Source organism: Antechinus flavipes, chromosome 2 (genome assembly GCF_016432865.1).
Source record: "Antechinus flavipes isolate AdamAnt ecotype Samford, QLD, Australia chromosome 2, AdamAnt_v2, whole genome shotgun sequence".
NCBI classification, from domain to species: Eukaryota; Metazoa; Chordata; class Mammalia; order Dasyuromorphia; family Dasyuridae; genus Antechinus; species Antechinus flavipes.
Genome location: NC_067399.1, coordinates 103690307 through 103707111, shown reverse-complemented (window position 1 = coordinate 103707111; position 16805 = coordinate 103690307). Strand labels below are relative to the sequence as shown.

Sequence of the window (16805 nt, the reverse complement as noted above, 5' to 3'; positions counted from 1 at the left end):
TGTTGTTGTTCATTCATTTCAATCCTGTCTGACTTTTTGGGACTCCTTTTGGCGTTTTCTTGCAAAGGTACTGGAGTGATTTGCCATTTCCTTCATCAGTTCATTTTATAGTTGAGGAAACTGATAAACAGGATTAAGTGACTTGCCCAGAGTCAGACAGCTAGTAAGTCTGAGCCCAAATAATTCACATCTTTCCTGATTCCAAGCCCAGCATTCTATCCACTTTAGCACCTAGCTGCTTAGAAAGTTATCTAGTTCTGATAATAAATGGCATTTATTAAGTGCTTACTATGTGCCAGTCACTATGCTAATAAACACAAGGGTGCAAATATAAAAGCAGGATTCTGTGCCTTCCCATAAGGAGCTTAAATTTCAGTAGAAAGAGACAGCATATCATATAATGAATTAGCATCCAGAAGAGGATGTTTTGGTTTGGAAGGCAACTGGAATGGTTAATGGAATAATGGAATGGCGATGAATTGCCAATTTTTTTTCTTGCATCAATGATAGTATGATTACATTTCTCAAGAGATGGAAAGAAAATAGGAGGAGGTACATTTGCAGGTACATAATAATAAAAGGAAAATGAAAAATGGCCTGAATGAAAAAGCATAGTTGGGTCTAGGACTATCTTAATGCAAGGCTTTCACTAATCAAGAAAACCAAGGACTTCCTCATGTATTTATAGCCTCCATATCTCTAGGCCACTCATCCAGATTTGTAGTCTGAGGCACAATTGCTACCTCTGGTTCTGTGGGTAACCTTGAGGAGATAATAGTATGTAGCATAGTAGCTTACAAGTCCTCTCACTTTTTACTTCACTTTAATAATCAAACAGTGGTCTCAGCTCTCTTAACAAAGTCATTTAGTTAAATGCCTAATAAGAATAATAGTTAAAAATGATTTCTCCTGAAATTTTGGATCCTTTATTCCATAAACATACTTAGCATCCATGGTTTGGGAGAGTGGGTACAAAGTATGAGAATAGTGAGCCACATGTGTATATTATGTAATTTGTCTTTTCTATTTCTGGAGAGTTCTTAAAATGACATTGGTGATGAATGAGTTCTTGATGGGTCCATAAAAAGCATGAGATCTTTGCAAGATTAGTTTATATGCTCCATTTTCTGGGTTCACATTGATGGGTAGTGGTAGTCTCTACTACTTTCCAGCCTCTGATTTGGATGACAGGTACTATATTTTCTTATCAGAGTGCTATTGTCTCTTTCAGAAGGAGAAGATATTCTTGTATTCTATGAGTTCTATGAGATATTCTATGTAGTTTTGGCAGGGAGGCCAATGTCATTGGATCACAAATGATGGCAGTAAGGGGAAAGTAAGAAAACTGGAAAGGAAGGAGATGAAGTTAGGACTATGAAGGACTTCAAATTCCAAACGGGATTTATAGAGGATTTTAAATTTGATCTTAGAGGTGATAGAGAATCATTACAGTTTATTGAGTAGAGAGAAGAGTGCCATGGCTTGTCAGCACTTGGACAGAAGAATGGATAATGGACTAAAGTTGGGAGTAGAGGCTTGTGTTAGGAAGATCAACCAATAAGCTGCTATTATTAGGTGTTCAGAACTTGTACCAGGAGTGCAGCCATGTCAGAAGAGAGAAGGGAACATATGTAGGAAATACTTTAAAAGTTGGATAGAGGTTGGTGATGAGAGAATATGAAGAAACAAGCTTTCAAGCCTGAGTGATAGGATAGTGACATAATTACAAAACACTCTTTACATAAAGACAGATCTAAATAATTGGAAACTTGTTAATTGCTTATTGCTAAGCTGAGAACTAGAAAAAAATTACCAGAATTATATATTTCATCTGTAGGACAAAAGGTCATTCTAAAAATAACAAGGAAATTAATGGGGGGTGGAGGGGAAATGGGAAGGAAGAAGGCATAATATCAGATCTTGAATTAATTACAAAGTCTTAACCATCAAAATAATTTGGTACTGTTTAAGAAATAGAACACATAAATACAAAATACGTAAAAGCAAGGAAGCAAAGTGCTTTGCCTAGTCTTGATTTAAAAAAAAATCCCAGCTATTATAGTAAGAACTAACTACTCAACAAAAATTACTGGGAAAACTGGAAAGCAAGCTGGCAGAAAATAGGTATTATTCAACTTCAAGAGAAGCTCCAAATAGGTTTGTGATTTAGACAGAGTAACATCAAATAAATTAGAAAAGTATAAAAGTTTCTTATCAAATCTAGGCATGAGGAGAAGAGTTCATTATTAAATAAAACTTAAATTTTGAACAAATAAAAAGAATGCAAGGCAGCTAGGTGGCGCAGTGGATAGAGCACCAGCCCTGAAGTCTGGAGGACCCATGTTCACATCTAGTCTCAGACACTTAACACTTCTTGGCTGTGTAACCTTGGACAAGTCACTTGACTCCAATTGCCTCTGCAAAAAAAAAGTAATTTGGGTAATAGCTTTTAATCTTAGACATTTTATTTTAATCAATTCCCTATATATCTCAGAAATGAGACCTCTATTAGAAAAATTTGATACAAAGAATCCTCCCTCCCAAGTTTCCAACTTCTCATGTCAGTTGCATTCTTTTTCTTTTTTTTTTTTAAGGATATAAACAGGTAGTATTCATAAGAAACTCTAGCTCTCAAAAGTCATATAAAAATATTGTCACTAATAATTAGAAAAATGCACGTTCAAAATGTTTTAAGTTGATATTTTCTATTCATTACATTCCCATACTATTCCATTTATTTCCCAAGAAGCATCCCATATAACAAATTGTATTTTTTAGAGAGGAAAAAGAAAGTCAGCACAACTGACTTGTTGCTGATTAAAAAGACACTGAGGTATGTACCCCAAAACTATTAAACTTTGACACAGCAATATTGCTACTAGTTCTAGATTCCCATAGAGATTTAAAAAAGAGGAAAAGGAATCTTACATAAAATTTTCTTAGCTCTTTTTTTCCAGCAACAAAGAATTAGAAATTTGGGATGTCATCACTTGGGGAGTGAGCAATTGATAAAATTATGTCATATATTGTAATTTAGGAAGTAATGGAGATAGTTTCTGAAAAATGTGCGAATTGATGTAAAGTGAAGTGAACATGGCCAGTGTGGGAATTTTTTCCCCCTTAACTACATTTATAATGACTTTTGTTTTTCCTTTTGGGGTAAGCAAGGGAGAAGGCATGAAGGAGAGAATGTGGACTTGAAAATTAAATGAAGCTGAATTTAAAATTTTTACTATAAGTAATTTCTTGGTATTATAAGATTGTATAGCAATTTATATGTGTGTGTATACACAAATATATTTTATACATATAGTATACATATATAAATATTTCTTGTATATAAATGTTAAACTATGTTCAAAATGGATATGTGGTGTTTTTCTGATGTTGATAAAATGGTAACTTAAAATATTAATATGGATTATAGGCTTGAAGTAAGGATTTGAAAAAATTCTGAGAAGAAAAGCTACATTGTTGCTTCTTAACTAGGGATTGAAAGTCAGGCATATTGGCTCTGTTCCGAGCTCTGCCACTGACTCACTGTGTATTTTTTGGCAAGTAATTTCTCTGCTCTGAAACAAGGTTTTTGTGTCTCCACTTTTCTGTTTGCAAAGTTAGGATAATAATATTATACTGACCTCACCAGAAGGGTTGTGTGAAGACTGCCCACTTTAGAATTTTCCTAATAAAAGTTGGTGTGTTTCTGTTTTTTTTTTCCTCAATATATTTTTATACCCTGTACTTTTATAAATTACTGCATTTCTAAATGCTTCTTTATTGGGTAAGTATTCCAAAGTATTCATCAATATGCAATGAGACAAATTTCATACTATTGTTCCAAATTAAATCCGCTTACTAGTGCTTCATTTATAATGACATTGAAGAATATACCCTAAAGGTATGAATATTTGTTCATTTATTTTAGTGTCAGAAGAAAGAAGAATTCATTGAACGAATCCAAGGTTTAGATTTTGACACAAAAGCAGCAGTTGCCGCACACATTCAAGAGGTAATTAGCTTAGTATTGCATTTTTTCAAACGGTTTATTTTATTGAATGATTGTCATTCATTTTTAATATGAAATTTGGAGAATCTTTTTGACTTCAGGGAAAAATCACAATGATTATCTTAGTTAACAAGGTCATCAGATATGCAGGTGATATAATTGTGTTTTTCAGTATGCCAGTATAAAAGCCATGAAAGAAAAAGGAAAAGAATTTGCACTTGTGAAGACCATGAAAAATAAAGGAAGGATTTATATACGTGACACATACTTGAATAATAGTATTTTATTTGTGTTCTTTTGATGGAGTTGCAGCTTTTATTTTACACAACTCAAATTTAAATATTTACTAAAATATTAGTGATTACTTAAGATGTTCAGTAAATCTAAAGCTGGCACAGGCAAGAAAACATAAAGGAAATATTTGCCAGTAGGGTATGTGGTTCCTAGACACTTTTAATGATAATGTTTATTTTGCTTTGTTTTACAAGAGTTCTGGGTTACATAGATATTAACAACTAATTAACTACTGAATTAGAATTTTTTTCCCTTTTTTTCCCCTCAAAGACAATTGGGGTTAAGTGACTTGCCAAGGGTCACATAGCTAGTGAGTGTTAAATGTCTGAAGCCAAATTCAAACTTGGGTCCTCTTGACTCCAGAGTGGGTTCTCTATCTACTGTACCATCTAGCTGCCCCAAGCAAATTAATTATTAAAGGAACTGATTGATATTATAAGAGGGATTTCAGTTGCTTAATATATTATTCTCTTTAACTTATCTACAGCAAAATAAAAAACTTAATACAGTGTACATAGCTATTTACAAACATAATAGAGAAAAATATGGTATAGCAGAATAAGTTAAACACTAGAATTGAATGTCCAAGATTAAAAAGAGCAAAAAATAGTTTTTTAATCCTTCCAAAGTTGAGTTGCCATGGTAAAACGTGAAGTCGTCACAGGTATACTTGTGTACAATTTGCAAATAGCTTTTGGAAATTAGCTTCAACAGAATTTGGCTGCCTTTCTCCATTAACTTAGTAATTTCTGCTATCTAAATATACGAAAGTAACAGTATAAACAATATAGCTGTAGTATGTATCTTAGGTATATCAATTCTAAATTAGATGACACTTGTTCACACAAATCTTTAGATCAGTGCTTGCTTTAACTGTATTCTTTATGTTTGCTTTTGACTCAATTGAGTTTTTTAGGCTTTAAGTTAGATGGCTTCTCAGTTACCAGGTATTTCTATTTGTTTTACAAATGGAGATAAATACTCAACAACCTCACTGATGTCCATAATGTTTAGACTCTATAAATGTTTTTAAAGTGAAAATAACATTCTGATGACATTTATCTGACGTTTTCATCAACACTATTTTTTACCTTTCTATATCAGCATAGTTCTGAGTTCATTGATTTATTACTTAAAGGCACCACTTTTCCTTTGCTCTTTTAAAATTGCTTAGTCTTAATTTTGTCTTAACCAAAGCTGATGAATATTTTACATGATAAAACCACCTATATTTTTATAATTTAAAACACATTCATTCTAAAGACATGCCTCATAATGAATAATTCTAGCAGTGGTTTGAAGATGATGGGTGATTTGTTTTCTGTAAATTACTAAAGTACCTCCTAACATTTCTGAGGTATCTCAGATATTTACTTTTCTACTTTTTTGTTAGTACTCTTTTATCAATTTGTATTAAATTTTGGGAGAAATTGATCCTAAATTCTTACCATTATACTAAAGAAGAGTTTTTAGAGATTTTTTTTGCTTATTTTTTTAACTGTGTGATATACTGCATATATATACATGCACACACATACATGTGACAGTTAAAATTAGTATATATTTTTCAGAAAATGTAAAAATCATATATTCTTAATATAATATTTAATAGATTTATAATTTATAATCTTATATAATAAATTTGTTTTATGAATTATGAATTTTATGAATCTTTATGAAAAGATGCATGTTTTACTGTCAAAAATGAATTCTAAAATACTAGGTTATTAGGTCTTTGTGTTTTACAATATATATAATTATTATATAATTTATAATATAAACCTATTTTTATTTTATCAAATTGAAATTGATTTCTGTTAGGGATTTTAATTAAGCTTTCATTTTTAAAAAATACAAGTGATGAGAAATAGCGTGCTATATAGTGATGAGAATTCTGGCCTCTGGCTCAGGAAAATCTGGATTCTAATCTCACCTTTATTATGATGGTTTTGTGATTAACATGAATGATTGAATTCAAAAACATTTCATAAGTGCTCACTCACTGTGTGCAAAGGCATTGGATTAAGTGTGCTGAATTTTGAATTCACAAATGGACAAGCAGCCCCTATTTCTTAAATAACTCATACTAACTTCTCAATAACTTGTGACTTTGTAGGATTCCCAAATTGGAGGAGGCAATGAACATTTCCAAGAGTTTCCTTATTAGGAATTCCCTTTGCCAAGAAAATTTATGATTAAAGAAGTATTAAATTAAAAATACTAATGTGTTACATATACGTTTTTTAGGATTCTTTATGCTTTTCATAAAAGTCTTGCTTTTCAAATGAAACAACATAATTTATCATAGATTTGCCAGTTTTATTTTTGAATATTCAATATTATAAATAAAATTTGTAAAGTAAATCCTTAGAAATTTATTTTAAAACAGTTGAAATTATATAGTAACCTTTTATGTATGCAGTTCAAATATATTGAGGTTCCTTAGATTTGTTAATTTTATTTTTATTAGACTGTTTAAAAATTGAGCTAATAGTATAGCAAAATTAAGTTCTTGCATATTGGCTATTCTGTTGTCAATTGATACATGGAGGGGCAATCTGAATTTGAATTAATTACGTTTAAAAAGAGCATGCCTAATTTTTCCTGCTCTTAATTTCTGATATTTGGAGCTTAGTATACTTACTTATAGAGTATTTTATTACATTTTAAAATTATTTTATGTTTTGTAAAGGTAACACATAATCAGGAAAATGTATTCGATCTGCAGTGGATGGAAGTGACTGATATTTCTCAGGAGGATCTTGAGCCACTCTTGAAAAATATGGCATTACATTTAAAAAGACTTATAGATGAGAGAGATGAACACACAGAGGTAAGTATCTAATTGCTGAGGTGGTTTTAAAAATGTTCTTCTCAAGAACTATTCTTAAAATATTATATTTCCATATCTTTGTGGGGGAAAAGAACCATTTTAGAGCAAAAAGAAGGTCCCAATTTGTAAAGAAACAAATTGTAGATGTTAAATTTTCTTTAAAAAAATTTTTTTTATTGTTCCTAGTGGTTTTTTAAAGATCTTATCCTCAAAGCTCTGGTTCACTACAGAAGTCTTGAGATTGAAAATGTTTGCTGCAAATGAAAAAAATTTGAACTAGCAGCACAAGGATGTGTTTAAGGTTAATTTCTTGGTTTATTGACCTATTTAAAAAGTGGAAAAATAAGGTCAAGGAGAATTAACAGGTGATGTTTCAATCCACATTCAGTCTCCATAATTCTCTTTCTAGATGCAGATTCCATTTTCCATCTAAGTTTATCACAGTTGATTATCTCATAATCTTGTTACTATGTCTCTTGGTTCTGCTCACCTTATTCAGCATCAGTAATCTAAGTCTCTCCAAGCCTTTCTGAAATCAGCCTGCTTGTCATTTCTTACAGAATAGTAATGTTCCATTATATTCATATACCATAACTTATTCAGCCATTCCTCAACATTCCACTTAATTTCAAGTTTCTGGCCACTACAAAAAGGACTGCCACAAATATTTTTGCACATGTGGGTCCTTTTTTTTTTTTTTTTTTATTATCTCTGGTATACAGACTCAGTTGAGACACTGCTGGATCAAAGGGTATGCACAGTTTTATAGCGCTTTGGGCATAATTCCAAATTGCTCTCAAGAATGGTGAGGTCATTTCACAACTCCACCAGCAATGCATTAGTGTCTCAGGTTTCTCACATCCCATTTAACATTTATCACAGTTCTTTCCTGTCATCTTAGCCAATCTGAGAGGTATGAAGTGGGACCTCAAAGTTGTCTTAATTTACATTTCTCTAATGAATAGTGATTTAGAGAATTTTTCATGTAACTAAAAATGGCTTTAATTTTTTCATCTGAAAATTGTTCATATCTTTCGCCATTTATCAGTTGGGAAATGACTTGTATCTTTATAAATTTGAGTCAGTTCTGTGTATTTTAGAAATGAGTCTTTTATCAGAAAGACTGGCTATAAAATAATTTTTTTCCCTTAGCTTTTTGCTTCCTTTCTAATCTTGCCTACCTTGGTTTTGTTTGTAGAAAAACTTTTTAATTTAATGTAATTAAAATTATCAATATTGCATTTCATAATATTCTCTATTTTGGGGGCACGAATCCTTTTCTACAGATCTGACAGATAAAATTGTCCCTTGCTCTCCTGATTTGCTTATAGTATCATCCTGCAAGTTTAATTTTTAAAGTTCTTGTCCATTTTTTCTAGGCACCAAAAGAAAAGATGATTTGGGTGGTAACAAATGGTAATTTTAGAGCTAAAACCAAATTTGAAAAGAGTTTTGAAAAGATATACTAGAAGAGAGCCAATTGTCAAATTAATCTAATAGTTATTCTTACCTAACATTTCATTGTTTCTTTCTATATTTTTGCACAGATTGCCCCATGTTTGTAATGAATAAATGAGTTAAAAATCAATTTTTTAGTTTTATTTTAGAGATACAAGTATACCTGGAAAAGGTTATTTGAAGTAAGGTCATAAAATATATCAAATGCTATTACATGGATTCCCAGAACAATATCCTCTAGATATTTGTTTAGTTTTGGTTAAGTCTAAGGAATATGGATCAAGAGTAGAGACATGAGTTCTCTTTAATATTAGAAACATTTGATAAATAGCAACTTATATGCAAGCTACAGTCCTTGCAAAAACAAAGACAAAACAGTGCCTTGTCCACAAGGACCTTACATTCTACTGTATATAAGTATGGGAATAGGATGAAGAATATAATATATGCAAACAAGTGAAGTGAAGACAAGTTTATTTGAGGAAAGAAAATGCATTAACAATTAGAAGGACTCAGAACATCCTTAATAGACAAAGTTGAACAAGAAGTGAGGTAGTCTTAAGCAGAGGATCCTGTGGATATGGAGGTGGCTGAGCATGTGCATTGAACCAAAATGGACTTGGAACTTGGAGAATGGTTAATAAATTAATTTGTCTTGAATTTAGAATACATTAATGGGGTAACAGTTTGAAATTAGGCTGGAAATGTATGAAAGAACCAAACTGGATGACTTTAAATACCAGGCTCAGAAGTTTATATGGGATCCTAGAGAATATTGAGAGAGCCAAGAAAAAATGGATGTGAGAGATAAAAGAATGGATGTAAGAGAAGCTGATGAGGTAGAAATTACATAAATTGGCACCTGATTGGATAAGGAGCATGGGGGGAGAAAGGAAGGTCAAAATTGCATCTGAAGTTAACTTAAATGTCTGACTTATAATTGAGAGCATGCTAATTCCTTCAAATGATAGAGGAAAGTTTGGAGAAAAGATGGGTTTAGGAGAAGTGGCTTTAGAAGGAAAACGAATGAATTTTGTTTAGTAAATATTAAGTTTGACATGTCTGCAGGCCCTACAGGTAGAAATATGTAGGAAACAGTTGTTGATATGGTAGTTGGATACCCTTTTTAAGAAGCAGGGTCCTTGCCTAGGTTAGCCAGTTTATTGGCCCTCTTTATACCTTATTTAGCTTCCTTCCACTGTCAGCATTTAATAAAATCAATATAAATAACACACATAGATCTTTTGCAGCTCAGCTTCCAAGTCAAACATGGGCATCACTATTGTTAACCCTATAGGAGACATAAAAGAAACTGAAAGAAGTTTGGTATCTAAATTTCCTTCAAATGCTAGATCTGAACTCATGATTCTTGATAAGTGTAGAAGATGTTCTAGGTGGCACACTGGACTAAACCAGGAAGTCAGTCTGAATTTGAATCCTTCAGACAACGGATTATTTCATTCAAATGCTTATTGCTCCTCACACTTAACTGTATGATTATGAATTAACCATTCAGTCTCAGTTTCCTTATCTGTAAAATGGAAAATAATATCACCTATTTCATGTGGCTATTATTTAAATACATGTAAAACATACTGCAAATCTTAAAGCATTATATAAACAAAGCCACTATTTTACTTGAGAACAACATGAAGACATGGAAAAACAATTTATACTTGATAATGGTATGGAGCTTGGACAAAAGAGACTTGTCTTCAGTGTATATGAAGTATGTACTGAAGTCCAGGAGGACATCAAATGGCTATTGTAGAAATTCCAAGTATTAGGTAACATTGATCTGGAAAAGGGCTGTGGTGGTTGGAACAGAGAGGAAGATATAAATGAATGATAAACTATTATGTGCTTGCTGTGTGTCCAAGCACTGTGCTAAATATGAGGAATACAAGTCCAAGAAAACAAGGCAAGTCTCTGCCCCCCAATAAGTTTACATTCTGATTAAAGAAGACTGCACATAAAAGAGAATTGATAAGGGAAAGGCAAAGTAAAAGGTAGCATGGTTTGAAAAGGGAAGTATGGTTTAGACAAAAAAAGACAAAAGCTCACTGATGAGAGTATGGATTTGAAGGTTTTGGTGGACAGAGCTAAGGATGAAATGATGACCAGATTTCAGGCAGTATGATTTGGAAATATGGTTGGTGAGAAGGGGTTTGATATTATACAATTATAGAATTTGATGGTCAGAAGGGATCTCAGATGCCACCTAGAATCCACTATTTCACAAAGTATCCCATTCTAATTTTGAATATCTTTAATTGTTAAGAAGCTTTTCCTGGCATTAAGTTTAAATGTGCTTCTTTGCAACTTCTACCTACTGCCCCACGAGAGATGACATGGCAGACTTGTATATGTTTATTCTCTCTTCATTTTTTCTTTTGGACAAGATCTTTGGTTTTATTGATGTGTGTGTGGCAAGCTTCTTTCACTCAGAGATTTGACAGTTCAGAAACTTGATAATTTCCTAGGAACCTAAAAGATTAATGATTTACCCTGGTCATGCTATAGCAGTGGACCATAGATAATACTTAAGTCTAAGTCTTCCTCACTTTAGCTTTTATTCAGTATGCATGCCACTTAGTTTCAGGTAATTATTAAGACAAACAAGTAACAATAAAATAAACGGCTAAGAAAAAATTCGTCAATCTTAAACACCTCATTCTGAACCTAAAATTAATTGACTATGTTAAATTAGGCAATTCTTTGAAGTAGAACAAATGAGACTTGGGACTTTGTATTCCTCTATATAATTTCTACTTACTAACAAATAATTTTATTTTTGGTTTCTCATATCTTATTGCCTTGTGTCACACTTAAAGAAAAATGGGAACCACTAAACCATATATAAGAATCCCTATGAGCAACATTTTGATTTAGAAAACTACATATTAACATTATCTATGTTGTCTTGCATTTTTATTTTATCTATAAAAAAGGAGAATAATAGAGTAGATGACTACTTCTGATCCCTTCCAGTTCAAGCTATGATCTTTGATTTTTTTTTTTCATTGCAAAGGTTATGATCATTGACTGTTAATGAGTCTACAAAGTAGATGCAGCTTATCTTAATATTACTTCAGAAATCCTTTTAAATTTATTCCATGTATTATTCTACATTAGCATAAACAACATTTAAATGATAATGAATCATTTTACCTGTTAATTTAGGGGAAGGAGTTAGTGCAACAGAGAATTGTGCTTGAAATCAGGAAACTCTTTGTTACCCTGTATAAATCAGTTAACTTCTCTCAGCCTCTATTTAAAAAATAAAATAAAATAGAGATAGTAGTACCACCTACCTTACAAGGTTATCATGAGAATAAAATGAGAATGTTTGTAAAACACTTTGTAAATCTTTAAGCACCATATAAATACTATTAATGGACCATATGTAAACCAGAAACAAATTCCTTTGTTTGGGAATTGTTCCATCCTTTCTTCCTCTGAGTAAATCTGAAGATAAACTTATTTTTTTTCCCTTTAGACCTGATATCTCTGAAGCCCTCGGGGAGTAAAAATTGGCCTTAATTTTGTTCCCTTAAGATTCAAGTGTGGAATGTTATTAGTAAACCGGGAAGTACCAAAGTGTACCCAAAGAGCTGGAATTACCCTTTTTGACTTTCTTTAAAAACCTATCTGCTGTTTCAGCATTCTGCATGGTAAGGGGGATGGGAAAGGAAAGAGTGATGAAGAAAGAAATCTAATCTGGAAAAGATAAGCAATTAACAGGTTATGAGATAAAAAGTGGTAGTTATCAGAAAAATAGAGGTAGGAGAAGGCCAGTAAGTTGTAATTATTATATGTAGAATTTTTAAAAACCATCATTATATTCTGTTTCTCAGTCAAATAGTGGTAAAATGATTAAATTCAGATCTTAGACCTCATACCGTTAGAACAAATTATAATGTTAGCACAGTGATACTGAAAACACTTTCCTTCCTTGATATTGCATTCCTCCATACTTCTTAATTTCTTGGGTTACTAATATCTAGAGTGTAGAGCAAAGACTTGGATTTAGGGGTCAGAAGTTCTGGAGTTGTGAGGTTCTTGGAGGAAAATGAATCTTCAGGAAGAATATAAAATCTTTTGTTTGGGTGCTTGGTGACATAGTGGATAAAAAGTGCTGACCTTTGAGTCACAGAAGCCCAAGTTGAAATTTGGCTTCAGAGACTTAACTAGGTATGTGGTCCTGGACAAGTCATTTAATCTTATTTAGCCCCAGTTTTCTCATCTGTAAAGTGGCAAGAATAGCACCTACTTTCCCAAGATTACTGTGAAGATAAAATGAGATAAAATTTGTCAATTTTATAAGCATTATAGAAGTGCTAGTTATAGTGATCTTTAAAGCTATTTTTTTTCTAACCATCTTACATTTTACTTGTTTCTATAATGTAGGATTCTGAATCTGCCTTTTTTTCTTGGCAGTAGTTGTATGTACCTCTTGCCTGGAATGCTTTCTTTCCTCATCTTATAGTTTCCTTGGCTTTCTTCCAGACTCTAATCTTGCCTTGCATACTTATTTTTTTCTTTTCTTCAGTAACCACAATGGCTAGTGTCTTCCCTAATTAGATTACTTTGCTTCAATTCTTTATATATCTTGTATGTATTTAGTTTCATTAAACTGTCCTAAAGAATGTAAGTTCTTTGAGGTCAGGTACTGTTTTGCTTTTTCTATGTATTTTCCTCCCTTAGCACTATTACTAAGCACCCAACAGTATATGCTAAGTGCCTAATAAAAGCTTGTAGTTGATTAAATCATAGAGTTCAATGATTTGTCCAAAATTATGCAGAGTGAGTTTTTGGCAGAGCTTACAGAAAATACTTTGCCTTAAATGATTTTTCTTTGTGATGATTTCTGAAATTTTGGACTTTATATGCATATCATTAGGGCTTGGTGATTGCATCTTTTTAAAAAATAATTTTGTTTGTATTTTTTCCCTTTTTTCAGCTTTAGTATCTTTGTCTTGGTTACTGCTTCTTGAATTGGTTAATTTGATCATATTTAATTTTGGGGAGAAACAATTGAATAACAAAAAATCAAAAGCTCATTACTTATGTCATATTTAAAATTTAAATTTAACTTAAATTTTATATATTTTCAGTAGAATCCTTTAAAATGATAAATGGAGAAATTATGATGGTATTTTGAAATTTTTAAAAAATATATTCTATTTGGCTTAAAAGCTATTGTATACTTGGGCTTTGTTTCCAGTTTTCTGATGATAAATGCCAAAAATGATAATGTCTTTTCATTTATTTTTTAGACCATTATAGAACTCTCTGAGGAACGGGATGGTATTCATTATCTACCTCATGCCTCATCAGCACAGTCACCTTGTGGTTCTCCAGGCATGAAACGGACAGAAAGTAGACAACATTTATCAGTAGAACTGGCAGATGCCAAGGCAAAGATAAGAAGGCTTAGGCAGGAGTTGTAAGTTCATATTGATTTTGTGACCTTTTTTGTGGCCTTAAATAAAGATCATTACTTTATAGTTTCTTGTTTACAAAGTCAGTATGTTATTAGCTTTTATTGACATTAATATTGCAAAAATTGAATTTGGTATTGTGGATATGTAGGACTTGTGATTAAATCAGGCATGTATTTTTTATGAAAAGAGTACCAAGTCTTTAGTCAGGAGAGATCTGAATTTAAATCTTCTTATTGACATTAACTGGTTAGGGGAATGTGGACAAATCACTTTACCTTTCTAAGCCTCAGTTTCTTTATCTGTAAGAGGATATTATTGACTTATTGTGAAGATCAAATAGATAATGTGATTAAAACACTACAAAACCTGAAGTGTTATACAGTTGTCAGGTGTTGAGTAATTGTAATTATTAGTAATATAATTACTTAAAAATGAAGAAAAAGCAAAAATTCAATCCGGATACTCAAAAAAATATTAAAATCTTAGGGTAGAAACCTGTACAGTATACATACTGTACAGGTTTCTACCCTAAGATATATATACACTGAAGAGATGTGTGTATAAAGACCACACAAACACATTCTGCATTGTGAGGAGGATCACAAAAGGAAAGAGGCTTCTACTACAGCTCTGTTCATTTTACAATTGAGTTTCTTTTTCTTCTGTAATTTGTATTAAAAGGATTTGAATTTAAGTTTATAGTCTGGTCAAGGAATTATCTTAATGTGTCCATAACTGACTGAATTAAATATTTTGCAAAATCATGCAGAGAAAATTCTATCATAGTCTATAAGAAAATTATAAAACAAAAAGCTGCAGCTTTCATTTGTGGATATCTGCATTATTACGTGTCCCTTGAATTAGACACGCCCAGGATATTCTACAAACAGCTGTGCTGGGAAAATTGTGAAAAGATTGCAGTTATTAGTTTGACTGACAGTTAATAGATAGCCTAAACATTGAACATTGGGATGTCCTGTATAATTTAGTAGAGTCCTCTCAAGTCTTTAGATAAAGTGTGCAATTAGGATTGTAATGATGGCTATGAATAGTTTAACATTTTGCACCACATTCAAATTAAATTTTAAAATAAATTTTACTTGACCATAGGGGTATGGTAAGATTTTTGTGCAATATTTGAATGAAAATTATAAAAATGTAGTGTGATTTTTTTTTTGTCAGCTTTATGCAGAGGATAAAAAGGTATATTACTTAAATCGCAATTTAGTCACTAGTATCCCATTTTCTTGTGAAATTGCTTTTGTACATTTATAACCTACTCTTTGTGGGACATTTTCAAAAAAGGAAACAGATTTAGCACAAAATGAGTGGCAGTGATTAAGACAATCAAATAGTCTGAGTAGTCTTATGACTAGTTAAAAAGGCATACTTGCTAAACTATTAACATTTCATAAATTTACCTTATACAATAACAGTAAATTACTCACAAGTAAATATAACATGAACGATTAAGGTGGATGGATATGAATTTGAATATCATACTTTGTGTATAGTTAATTGCCATCTTTAAGCATAACAAGTAAAGGCCCAGTGCACATTTTAAATTTTGAACAAATAAATTTATTACTCTTTAGAAAACACAAACTGAAGTCAGCTTCCCCTTCCTCCAAGTATTGTACTATATGTTGAGGATCAGTGAAATTGACAGGAGAATTGGAATTTCAAATATGATGGCTCTTCATTTTACTTTTAGATGGAGAAATCTGCTATTAATTACTCTTATAACAATGATTTTTGGCTAATGATGTCTTGATTCAGTACTAAAATTAGCTAACAGTATTGCACAAATGAGGTTGCCATATTGTACTTTTGTGAATGTAGATTCCCACTTACCCCCTCTTTACAATTTTATTGCTATGTATACTTTGTGTCTACTAAGTAAACTATAAGCTTCTTGAGGGTAATAGTTTTATTTTTATATCCTCAGTACCTAGCAACACTGCCAGCAATAAATATTTGTTAAATTGAATAGTTTTTTGTTTTTGTTTTTCCCTTCAACTCAAGGGAGGAAAAGACAGAACAATTGTTAGACTGTAAACAAGAGCTTGAACAGATGGAGACAGAACTAAAGAGGCTTCAACAAGAGGTTTGTGCCTGAAATTTTAAGTTGGAAATCCAATTAATATAAACTTGATCTTGCTGCTTGCTGATAATATTTAATGTTATTAAATCTTCATATTATTAACATTCTATTTCATTTACTTAACTTTTTACATAAATATTTCATCAAAATCTTCTCAGTACTTAATTGGGTTGTTCCTTTTTTGACTTCTCATTAGTTTTCCTCTACAAATAGAGCCATTCTATTGAGTTTGGGACTATATAATTTTTAAAATATAGGAAAACTTAGAGAATAGAGTATAGAACAGTAACGTAAACACCAGTCCTGGAGACAGGAAGACAAGAGTTCGAATCCAGCCTCTCACTTAATAGCTGTGTGACCTTGAGCAACTCATTTAACCTTGATTGCTTTTCCCAAAATAAATAAAGGAATAGGTATGTCTTTTATCTTTTCAATTACTCTTTTGTAGAATTTATTTGTTCATGGATTATTATTATCAAAGAATGTATTAATTGACTTTTGGTTTTCCTTATGAAATGCTCCACCTTTAACTGGGTTGTTTCTCATACAGTAGATAATATATTCATTTGCTAACACTTAAACAAATATTCATAAAAACTGACAAAACTTTTGTGCTGCTGCTATATTTTATGAATCTTTAGAGACATCAAAATAGGATTTGAG

The 16805-nt window shown here is 31.7% G+C and overlaps 1 protein-coding gene across 11 annotated transcripts in view; it reads left to right on the top strand.

Moving 5' to 3' along the window:
• Positions 1-16805, top strand: part of CCDC88A (coiled-coil domain containing 88A) — a 142224-nt gene that overhangs the window by 56961 nt on the left and 68458 nt on the right. For all 11 annotated transcript variants that reach the window (XM_051975295.1, XM_051975297.1, XM_051975298.1 and 8 more), the window contains exons 6-9: positions 3926-4009; positions 6993-7133; positions 13871-14040; positions 16064-16145. In XM_051975295.1, the coding sequence (XP_051831255.1) occupies positions 3926-4009; positions 6993-7133; positions 13871-14040; positions 16064-16145 (477 nt within the window). The remainder of the gene's footprint in view (positions 1-3925; positions 4010-6992; positions 7134-13870; positions 14041-16063; positions 16146-16805) is intronic.